The sequence below is a fragment of the Neocloeon triangulifer genome, unplaced genomic scaffold (assembly GCF_031216515.1).
Source record: "Neocloeon triangulifer isolate White Clay Creek 2 clone unplaced genomic scaffold, ASM3121651v1 ptg000022l, whole genome shotgun sequence".
Taxonomy (NCBI): Eukaryota; Metazoa; Arthropoda; class Insecta; order Ephemeroptera; family Baetidae; genus Neocloeon; species Neocloeon triangulifer.
In genome coordinates, this window is record NW_026775562.1 from 5,506,636 (window position 1) to 5,518,863 (window position 12,228).

Consider the following 12,228-nt stretch of genomic DNA (forward strand, 5'->3'; position numbering starts at 1 on the left):
GCTAACCAACTCATTTGGAGAGCCAACGAGCTTATTTAACTATAACTGGCCAAAAACCGTAACTTGTAATTAATCTCACAAATTGATAGGTAAAAAGTTTAAAAGTCAAATAGGTACTTACTTTTCAATTCTTCGTTGAAATCCACTCTTCAAAATCGCTACCTGCGAAACAACCAAAATGCAAAATTTAAATAACCCATTTTTTTACATAAAAATAGAATGGTTTTTGGAGATGATAAACAATATGTCACGATTAAATTTTTTTTTAAATTAACCTTACCAAAATTCATCACAACTTAAAGAGAATTGAAAAACGGTTCGTATATTTTGAGAACCTATATACCTTTTTTCCTCCTCTTCGCTTTTATTACACTTCTCAAATCAATTTTCCGAGAACTTTCTTCCAACTTTGACAAATAATAATGCCCGGCGTCTTGTCGCAAACTGTGCGGCACTCGAAGACTTTAATTAAAGCCTAGCTCGATCGCTTATTGATTCCGTTCGTTTGCCTTTTCTTCTCATTATCCCCTTCGCAGAACAATGGCGGCGTCTCCAGCCAAAGTACCTTTCTTGCGCTAGAGCCGGCGATTAAATGACTGACTACAGCAAGTCTTGCCAGCAACTTCTAATCCGATCGTGCTCGGGCACCGAATTAATTGCTGCACCATGATGCTGCAGCTTTCGTTTGCTCAGATACTCATTGATTTCAAATTAATTCCAGGCGATCAACTGGAAATTAGAAGGTTTATGCAACCTGCCCGCCATCTAGGTCGCGCCGGTTGCATACCTACTCAAATTTTACCAATTTTTATGCCCCAATGACAATTTCTGTATGAAAATTTAATTTTTGTAAGAATTGTAATTTCCATTTCTTATTAAATTTATTATATTTTAATAGAAAAAATGAAACTTTAGTTTCACATTAAGATCTTTGCAATATTTTCTTTCAGATTTGTTGATAAAAGTGAGTAGAGCTGAGGGTAAAAAAATGACGTACCCATTTTCTGCATCATTCATAACCCGGTGGAGGATTTATCCGTTTCAGGGCATGTTTTCGTTTTTCTGGCTGCGAGATTTGTGTTTGTGAATACCAAGTAGGAAAAGGCCGAGATAGACCAAACAACGTCTTGAAAAGCATTAAAGGCGTACTTTTGACGATAGCGGTAAGCGGTACTGTCGTGACGTACTCCAAAGATTATTTCTGTACATGTGTTGATCTATACGGAATAAAATATTATCTGAATCTGAGCCAAAAATCTCGAGATTGAAACTCAGAAAATGATTGAATAATTTTTTATTGATTTTTAACCAGAGCTTTCTTTATACAATGATTCGTAAACGACGTAATGATGTGGTTTTTTTCTACCAAAATTAACGAATTACAGATTTATACTCAACATATTGGATTGGTTTTAATTCTTTTTATCTTATTTTTATTGGAATTATAAATAATAGTGCAATAAACTTGTTTCAATAATATTTAACAAAATCTTAATTAATTAAAGTGGCTGAAAATTAGAAAAAAATAATATAATTCTAAGAAATGTAATTACGACACGATTTTAATGTCAAAGTAAACTTTAGATGGAGTGTAAAAATGACTGTCTTTAAAGACATTTAAAAATCGTATTAATTCATAAATTTTCATCCAAAATCAATATCCTATTATAAATTTAAATTTGCATTGATTCGCCTTTTTTTCTTGCGAGTCCCTTTAATAACTCATAATTTGCCTTCGCTTTCGATCCGTTGGAAAGAATATTATTCACCGAGACTGAATGCGAACTGGGCGGATGATATGGGGTGCGAGCGTGCTTGGCTGATTATTCTGCGCGGCATGTGTGGCTGGTGCAGAGAAAACAGAGCCGGAGGGTCGTCGGCGGAAGAAATAATGCATGCGCGCAAACACAGGCCGATTTTTGCTGGCCGCACCAAGTTTTGCTTTTTCCTCTCTCTGCGGGTGTGCTTTTTTCCGCAGCAGGAAAAGTTGCTGCCGCCGTATAATTAAATCACAGTCGGCCGCATACGCGACGCAAAAAGCTAAATACTACACACGCCAAAGCTTGTTTTCAGAAATTCACTTCCTCGTATTTGATATAGGACTTCATGTTTGGTGGAAAAATAACAAGCAACTGCAATCAAACGAAATATTAACAAAACACTGTGAGGCAAACTTTTAAATTTTTGTTGTAAATTAATTTAATTTCCTACATAATTTTTGGTCTGGAAAGTATTTTTAAAAGAACATAAATAAACTTTAAATGATTCAAAATTAAAATAAAAGATGAATTTATTTTAGAGTAATTTAAAATCAAATTAAAATAATTAAGTTGCAAAGCATAGAACAAAGAATTGTTAAAAATACACGCTGAATCTCCTCTTATAGAGTGCAAAAAATACAAAGTTAATTACTGTAGTTACAATCTTTTAATATTGTGATGAATTTTAAACTTTTCGGTGTAAAAGTGATTTCTCTCGGATGGTTATTATTTGCTAATGAACCCCAGTCTGTTTTCACCCTCTCTATCTCTTTCGGCACCGCACATAAAATTCTGCTCTCTTCTCGTCGAAACGAAAGAAAGTTTTTCGTTTTGGCGCTGCGGAATATGCGCGCGGCGAGTAGAAAATGAACTTTCCGCTCCGTCACGCGGCGCCCACCCTTATCAAGTAATTATAAACCACTTATCGTCAGTTAATTTGTTTCGCATCCTCTGCAGACCTAGCTGCTCTTTTCCATTTGACGTCAGCTTTGAGCCCAAATTAGTTTCCAGCCATTTCTGCCAAGGACATGCACAAAGTGCTCTCAGCATTAAAATCGAGAGAGCAGGGAGAGGAATTATACAATTCTAGGCGGTCCAATTATTGAAATTATTACATCACAAATGCGTCGAGTGGGTTTTAGTTGAAAGCAGTCGTGATTGGTTTGATTAGTTAATCAGTATGTTCGTGGAATTGTCGAATTTGGTTGGTAATTATATTGATAAAGTTACGTTCAACTTGCAATGAAACTTATTTTTGTGAAAAATATTCAAATGTCTTTATCCACCTTGGGCAATTTAAAGAGGGACATTAGCAATTTCAATTTTTTGTATTTCAGAATGTGAAGGAAGGCCAAATTTCATGACCAACGTCAAAAACGTGATTGAAAAATTAATCTTCGTCAATCTAACCGGTAGAGGAGTCTTTATTTTACTTTTCAGAAGTAGAATGTTGGCAGTTTTAACTCAATTGAGGGATTTTCCAATCAAGAATAACTTCCCCGAGGTTCAAATTCATTTGGCGGGAAATGTGAACTTCTGGTTTGAAGCTTAAGGCGAGTGCGAATTTTTATATCGCGATTTCTTTGTTGATCACGAAATTTGATTTTCTTGAAAATTTAGCAATAAAAAATTTTGGTTCCATCTTTATATATTGGTTAAAAAATAATTATTATTATTGATCTTTATTGACGTATGAGGCGTCACCACGATGTAATTACTCATTGCGACGCGCCCCATTTGCAACATAGTACAAAACAAGTAGAAAGTAAAGAGTAAAAAACAACAGAAATATTACAATGTATCAATTAGTTGAAAAAACTCTTCTTTGCTATAAAATTTATGTGAATGAACAAATCGCCTCAAACTACTTTCAAAAATCTTGTATCGAGGCTCTAAGCGAATCGAAACAGGCAATTTGTTATACAAAGCAGCCAAACAAGTCAAAGGGTTCTGCTTAGAAATTAACAAAGTCTGGGCAGCAACATACAAATCACTTTTTGCCCGTGTCTGATAATTATGAACTGCACTCGTCTTTTGGAAATAGTGTGGATATTTACGAACAAATTTACAAGATTCAAAGAGATAAATGGAAAAAACAGGAAGAAAGTCGAACCGAACGAAAAGCGGCCGCGCAGAACAAAGCGGCTCCGTACTGCGCCAATAGCGCTCACCCGCAAGAGCTCGCACCACTTTTTTCTGCGCCAGAAAAATCTCGTCCATCGCCTGATTCGACCCTCCCCAATTTACAATGCCGTAACTCATAATAGACTGACAGTAAGCAAAGTAAATCATTTTCAAATATTTCACATCAACAGAGCGCATCAAGTTGTTAATTAAAAAAACTGCACTATTTAATTTTCCAACTACATAATCTGAATGCTCAGTCCACTTCAAATTATGCGCGAGATACAAGCCCAAAAACTTTGTCACGTCCGACTCGGTCAAATTGTCACCATTCAAAGTAAAATTATCGCGGTCTAGGACGGGGCGCCTGAGTTGAAAATTAAGAACCACCGTCTTGGTCTGATTTAGCGTCAAAAAATTATCACGGCAAAAACCCGACATTAAATTAGCCGCCAATTTAAGATAATATATAGAGAATTTATTTGGTGGGCCTCACTTAGCTAAAATAGCCACAAATCTCCTTTAGAAATTAATCCGTTGTTATTTGTGCAAAGGTAATAACCATAAACAATGAAAATCCTACGAATTTATTCCTCTCTCGCGCCAATAATGTCGTAGGTTTTAATCGCCCTCAGTCGGCCCATTGTTCTGGTCGTTTAAAATGCGCGGCCCTGAGTGACCACAAAATAATTCCGTCGGTCGGGTCCGTCGAGTGCTTTTGCCAGCTCGAGCAGTGAAAAGCATTTTGAACAAAGACTAGACGTGTGTCTCTTGCGACGCTCTCTCGCCTCATTGTTGTTCAGCAGCACCTCCCAATCTGATGAAAACCAACGGTGCAGCTTTGTGGTTGTTTTGCAATTACAATCGTCGTCGCCTCATCCAGAGCTGCTTTTGTCTGGCCTACTTTGCGTCTCCTCCAAAAACAACTACCTTTTTTGAGTGGAAACAAACATTTTTTGACAAATGAAATAGATGAAACTTTTTAGACCTTACAATGTTATCATAATTATAGTTGATTTGCATGGTTTAGTTTCGAATAATAGGAAAGGGGAAAAACTAAATCAATTTAATTTAAAAAAGTTAGTAAAAAAACTTAATCCAATTGTTGAAATTTTGATTTTACAGAGTGATAACAAAAATTTATTTTCCTGCTTGAATTAATCAATTTTTAAATTTATACCTAGACATAAAAATTAAATTACTCCAATTAATCAATTTTGTCAAGAAAAATCTAAAATAAAATCAATACAAAAAAAAATTACATATTAATTGGATTTATAGTAATATTCGGAAAAATTTATAATATAAGTTTACATTGCCTTCAGTTATTTTTTTACACGTGTATTTTAACAGGAAAAAGACTAAGGAAACTGAAATCCATTTATTCTCACCGACTTTTCTTTCCGGTAAATTATTCCTCTTCCCATTTGTTTTCATCTCGTGCCGCAGATGGCCTTTCTCTATCTCTCTCTCATCTTGTACATTTTGCATGCAAGAGCTTTTATTTCCTCTCTTCGTTTCGTTGGCCAGAGAGATCGGCGTGAACATAAATTCAAACGACAGCGGAAGGACACCAAACAGAGAGATCTCGTCGCAAATCCTCGCGTGTTAACCCGAGATTTATTGAAATGGGTTTGCAGATGAGGGTGGCTGCTTCGCTCCTCTCTCAGCATAGAAAGAGATATAAATCTGAGACGATGCATGAGAGTCGGCGAAATGGCGCCGCGAAATTGCCTCGCACGCGAAATAATCGATGCAGCTAAACCGTTCACGAACAGGAAATATTCCAAAACAAACATTTTGCTTTCAATGTTTTAGCGAAAAAAATGAACTTTTCAAATGGATTTAATTAACGTTTCATGAAAATTTCCAGCAAAGCGATAGCTATTTTCATGTGTGAAGATATTTTCAAACTTGGTTTTCTCCCTAATTCAAATTTTTAAAAAAGACGAAGGTTAATCAAAATAATGAAATAAAGTGCAACTTTTACAAAAGTGGTTCTAGGCTAGTGTATTAATTAAATTTAAACCAGAAAAAAGTTTGGAAGAAATTCCTTGATCGCCAAAAGTTTATCTAAAAAATTTGAAAATCAGGTTCATAGTGAGCAGTTTTTTTCCGCAAAAACTTGATGGGCTGCTGAAGATGCGTGTTTTTTTTCCATATACCTAGAATTTTTTGCTATACAAGAAGAATTTCCCAAAGTCGGTCGTTTTTACGAGTTTGTTTTCGCAAGTCTGCGAGCGAGCAAAAGTTCCCTTTTTTTTTTGCCACCGTAAAACTTTATATGCCCCATCCGACCGACTCGCTCTCGCATTTCAGAAAGCGATAAAAATTATTATATTGTTCCGTGATAGCAATGGGCGAAAAAATTGTGCGGCGAGAAAAGAGCGAAATCGGTAAAAAGAGCCGCTGCTGTTAATTTCACTCAATTTGCCCAGCCGAGGCCGCTTTTAGCGTAATTGACGGTTTTAGGCAAAGGCCGATTTTTTGAAGAGTCATACTGCGCCGCAGAGCAGGAATAAAAAAGGGAGAGACGAGCAAGAGAGGCCGACCCTTTTCAAGTGCTGGTCTGCGGGGAGTTTCTTTTCAAAAGAGGAGAGTTTTCTGAATTTTTGCTCGCTTGCCTCGTTAAAAATTTCATCCGAGGCCGGAGAGGTTAAACCGGCCAAAATTGAATTGGAAAAGAGGCGGATCTTGTTAAGGTCGGGAAAGTTGGCCAGAACACGCTTTTCAAAAAGGTGCTGCCATCCCCAAGGCGTCGCTTTTAATAAATTTGAGGTTAAAAAGAGCAAATTTTCGACAAGAAGGTTTAACTGTGGTTAATTTAGTTTGTTTTTTCAGCTGCATGATAATGCAAAATTATTTTTAAAATGAAAATTTAAAATGTTTTTAAGTGAATTCAATCCCATTTTAATTTATAACCATCAATCTATGCAAATTGTCTTCCTAGAAAATTAATATTTGTACTTATTAACTTTAGAAATATATTTTCTGTGAAATTTTTTGTATTCAAATTTTACATTTGCCAATGTATTTAAAAATTTAACAATGTTTAATTCAATCTCTGTTATAAAATATTGTATTTTTCATAGATGTGGAATTTTCATATTACTAAATTTTAAATTTATTGTTTATGTTTATACCCTTGAAATTTACGATGTCATGATTGTTCATATCGCTCCGCTTTTCGCATTTGGTGTTTGATGTGGCGTGGAGCTAAATTATGACACAATGCGCCGTTCATTATGAGGCCGCAGGGCAAAACTGGCAGCGGGATTAAGTTGGTGGTTCGAGACAACAAATAGCGGGCCTTCGCTTTTTGCACCCGAGATAAATGAACGGACGTGATTGTGGAGTGAAATGAGGCAGTGACCGCGCGCTGGTGCGAAATATGGCCAACGCGCGCGGAAGAGGGCAAAGGTCATTATAACTATTTCTCTTAGTAGTGCCACAAAGATTTTTCTCGGTAGGAAATAAAATGTATAAGATTACTTTGGTGGCCCAAAGTTTATTTTCGGGCAGATCTAAAATGTATTGGGTCGCTTTAATTTTGATCTACAAGCCCCTTCAAACAAATTCATTGAAGAAAAATCTGCATTTTCAAAAATTTTCTTGGAACTTTTGTATTTTTTCATGTTTAATAATCGTGGTCTTTTTATATCACCTGGACTAAAGTGGCTCGATAATATTATATATTGGTGGCTCAAAGTTTATTATTAGGTTGCTTTAATGTTGATCTACGAGCCGCTTAGAACAAGTTAATTGAAGTAAAATCGATGTTTTCAAAATTTTTCATATTATCTTTTAGTTCTGTAGATTATTTTTACAAATTTCTTAACAACCCGATATAAAAATTGAATCCTAACAACATCAATGTAATTTTCTAGAAAAATCCATTAAAACTATTACAGAAGTGTTACTTAACCTTCGGTTACTGCTTTTAGTTCAAATGGATTAAGTGCAAAATGCAAATCGAGCGAGGTTGAGTGCTCACTTTTCCGCGCCGGAAGTGCTCTTCTACTTCACCACTTAATGGTAGGTGCGACTTCAGACTTAACTCGCGCCAAGGTGAAAATGACACCGGGGAGTGCGGCTCGCGTTCGCCGAAACCATTATTGCGTCGGGATTACCCCTAGTTGCGCGTCGTCTTATCGAATTACCAATTCAATTACTTTGCTGTCGACTCGCACCTTCGGGCCACGTTGGTATCAAAATACAGACACATACGTTCCACTTACTATAGAGCGTTGCTCTATTAAAGCTGATGTGTTCCGAGAACGTTTCCCCCTTAGAGCAAAGTGTCGCCGATTGACACGAACTCTGCCCAAAGGCTCATTTCTATAAGATATATAATTTATTTATTGTTTTTTTTTACACAATTACTTTTCAAATCATGTTAGTTTTTCATTTAAGGATCAAGGAAGGCTTTGTAAAAACTTAATTGGGATTTGTTATGCAGCAGATTTTTTTTTTAAATTCATAAATACGCCGTATTATTCTGAAATTTAATTAAATCACTAACATTTCCGCGGAAAAAATTTCGCCTTACCAAATATTGATGATTTTTCTAGCTATAGTTTAATAAGTTCGTTAAATAAACTTATAAATTCCCAAAGAATTATTGTAATTAACGAACGCTTGCTTAGATTTCCCAATTCATTTTCGTCTTCTAATTTTGCATTTGCGTCTCCAAAACCACAAATAGTGTAGAATAGCGATCCATTCTTGCAATTTTAGTGATTTCGGATGCGATCAAGATTCGCGACAAACCTGTCGGCGCGCGAGTGTCTGGTTGAAAGCGAGCGGCACCATTTCTCTTAAGAACAATGGCAGTCTGAGCTCCATACGGGCTTTGTGCCGCGCCGAGAGTGAGTTTCCCACTCAGTACATATGTAAGTAGGGGGACAAAAGCAGGCGTTTGTCTTCGCGGCGAGAGAGCGAAAGCAGGCCCCCCTCACACATGCAGCCAAATTCCGAGGGAATTAATGCGCGCAATGTGTGCTTTCAATTATCGTCTTGCACGCGGATTATCAATCTCGCCCTGCGCAGGTGAATTTTGTTTATGAAGTCGACATGATGAGATGAGCTCCGATCCGGCAGCGTGATTGGATTTCTAGCTAAAGCCATTGTTAATTTTAACAATGAATTCATCAAAAATAAAATGAGAATTTTTTACTTCTATTGGAAGAAAGAGAAATATTTTTTTTTTATTTTTATTTTTTAGGGTCAGGCCAAGACATTTTGTTATGTCATAAGATTCCTAATTTAATGCATTTATTTTTTAAAATATTGATAATGATAATAAATAACAGAAGATTGAAATTTTGAAATAATTGAAATTAATTTATTTCTATTAAAAAAAATATGAATAGTTCAATTAGTTCCATTCGTATATAAATTGCCGTTATTTAAAAATGTGTTTAATGCGCTTGATTAAAATTTTGAATTATCAATTGTTGCAGGAATCACGCGACTACCTGTTCTTGAAGGTGAAATCAGCCACATCGAAATTCCCAGGACCTCGACCAACTTGGGCATCACGATCGTTGGCGGAATCGACACCGCTCTGGTGAGTTTAAAAACAGAAAATTAAGTTCTTCTGGTTGATCTCATTTATTTTCGCAAGCAATTTTTGTAGCTTGTGTGATCAAATTAGGATCTTTTGATTATTTATTTTAACCCAAAAGGAGAATTCCATGAACTAGCGATAAACTGTTCATTAATTTGTTTGACAAATGAGACTAGAAACGTTTATCTTTATATTTTCTTTGAAATAATTAAAAATAACTATAAATTCGTTCCAAACTAAATTTTATTGATGTGTTCGCGAAAATTTATAAACATATTCCAGGATTCTAACACAACTTTCAGAGTTATTAATTAGGACCATTTTTAAGTCTGGAAAGGATTCGATTATGTTGAAATGGTCATTGCAAAGTTAAATTAACTTATTGTAAAACAATAAATCAAGACTGCTGGTAAATTAAAAAATTTCAGACTGAATTCTAAAAAGATGGAGAGATAAAAATGAGGATTAAACACTGCAAATCTTAACTGGCGTATGTTGGCACTAGATGTGCAATTAGCCTGTTCTTCTCAAAGTTATTCGGCGGGCGAATCGTGAGCCGCACGCAGACAATCCAGATGGGAAGGAGTAGTTTGGTGCGGTGTGTCCCATTGTGTGTGCGCGGCGGTTTCGCTCTCAACGCGCTCGGCAGTCAAACAATTTATGTGGTTTTCCTCTCGGCGGCACGAGAAGAATTTTAAGCAAAGATTTCCTTCTTCTTCTTGCACTACAGCAGAGTGCTCAAGAGACGCACAGCAACTTTCTTCTTCTTCCCTCTACATATATTTATCGTGTGTTTATGCGGTAGAACGGCTCTTAACACCCCTCGCCTCTCTTTCGCACGCGCGGCGGCCGCCCATGCATCAACCCACAAAACCCGAAACCTATTTATTTCGGCAAAGTTCGCGTTTGCGGTGCTCGGTTCTGCGCAATTAACGCCTGCCTTTGTGTGAGTCCCGACGAATTCGCAAGGGAGCATTGATTTTCACTTTGGGCGCAAAAAGAAATGGCAAAGTGCTGGATAATGGAAATGGGTCTTTTTAAAATGCAAGCCTGCAAAAATATTTTTTCCACTACAAAGGTGAAAATGTACATAAATTTGGATTGCATGATTTTTTCAAATATGATTTATATTCTTAAAAAAATTGCAAGATCACTGAAAAACTCCGTGCCGAAAAGTTTTCATCCGTGTTGACAAATGTGGAGAAAGTAATTTTCTCGCCCCCCTCTCAGCTTCCACTCTGACTCGGCAAAATGCAAAACTTTCTTTGGTCCCCCCGAGTACAATTTGAGCAAAAATTAGGATCGTCCCGGAAATGACTTGCGCCAACTTGGATGCAGCACAGGAAAGACAAACGGCCTCGCACTGCATTTTAATTTATCTCAGCGAATTAGCCAATGGTCATTAGGGCCCGTCTTGCTCTGCGACAATTTTTCATCCCCCTCTTCATGCGGGGACGTTAAACTTTTCAGGGTGTGTAGACAGGCCGTACATCCAATATACCGTCATGAGTGCCAGAAGTAGGGAAAAAGATAGCAACATTATTAATTGGTAAATTATTGATCTTCAAAATAACTAAATAATAAATTTAGGACTAAAAGTCGAGATGAGAAGTACCGGCGGGCTGAAAAAATTCATGACAAATATTCTGACAAAAATCCTGACAAATATTCTGACAGAACCTCGGACAAATATTCTTAACGAAAATATGAAAAATATTCTGAAAGCAACAAATTTTGCAAAATATAGAACTAAAAGTCGAGGTCCGGCGCGCTAACCAAGACCCAGACAAAAATTCTGAGGAATATTCTGACAGGTATTCTGACAAAAATCCTGACAAATATTCTAACCGAAAATCTGAAAAATATTCTGCAAGGAACAAATTTTGCAAAATTAAAGACTAAAAGTCGAGGTCCAGCGGGGTAACAAAGACCCTGACAGACATTCTGACATAAATCCTGACAAAAGCTATGACAAATATTCTGAACCTAAATCTAAAAAATATTAGTAGTTTTTGTTACAAAAAGCTCGTCTGCTTCTATCGATAGACGACGATTTTTTAATTACCGACTGCCAGGACAAAGCAATCTAAAAATTATTTCGCGACCATTCTCAAGGTCTATATAAATTTAATCCTTACAATCCTGGCAGTCGATAATTAAAAAATCATCGTCTATTTCTGTTTTTTGGTACAAAAAGCTCGTCTGCTTCCATGATAGACGACGATTTGTTAATTGCCGACTGCCAGGACAAAGCACTTTAAAAATTATTTCGCGACTATTCTCAAGGTCTATATAAATTTAATCCTTTCAATCCTGGCAGTCGATAATTAAAAAATCATCGTCTATTTGTGTTTTTTAGTACAAAAAGCTCGTCTGCTTCTATCAATAGACGACGATTTGTTAATTGCCGACTGCCAGGACAAAGCACTCTAAAAATTATTTCGCGACTATTGTCAAGGTCTATATAAATTTAATCCTTTCAATCCTGGCAGTCGATAATTAAAAAATCATCGTCTATTTGTGTTTTTTAGTACAAAAAGCTCGTCTGCTTCTATCAATAGACGACGATTTGTTAATTGCCGACTGCCAGGACAAAGCACTTTAAAAATTATTTCGCGACTATTCTCAAGGTCTATATAAATTTAATCCTTTCAATCCTGGCAGTCGATAATTAAAAAATCATCGTCTATTTTTTTTTTTTAGTACAAAAAGCTCGTCTGCTTCCATGATAGACGACGATTTTTTAATTGCCGACTGCCAGGACAAAGCACTTTA

The 12,228-nt window shown here is 36.3% G+C and overlaps 1 protein-coding gene across 1 annotated transcript in view; it reads left to right on the forward strand.

The window, feature by feature from the left end:
• The first annotated feature begins 6,240 nt into the window (after positions 1 to 6,240).
• The window catches only part of LOC132204653 (ligand of Numb protein X 2-like), a 28,019-nt gene continuing 22,031 nt past the window's right edge, over positions 6,241 to 12,228 (forward strand). The window contains exons 1-2 of the mRNA XM_059633278.1: positions 6,241 to 6,280; positions 9,347 to 9,453. Of these exons, the coding sequence (XP_059489261.1) occupies positions 6,241 to 6,280; positions 9,347 to 9,453 (147 nt within the window). The remainder of the gene's footprint in view (positions 6,281 to 9,346; positions 9,454 to 12,228) is intronic.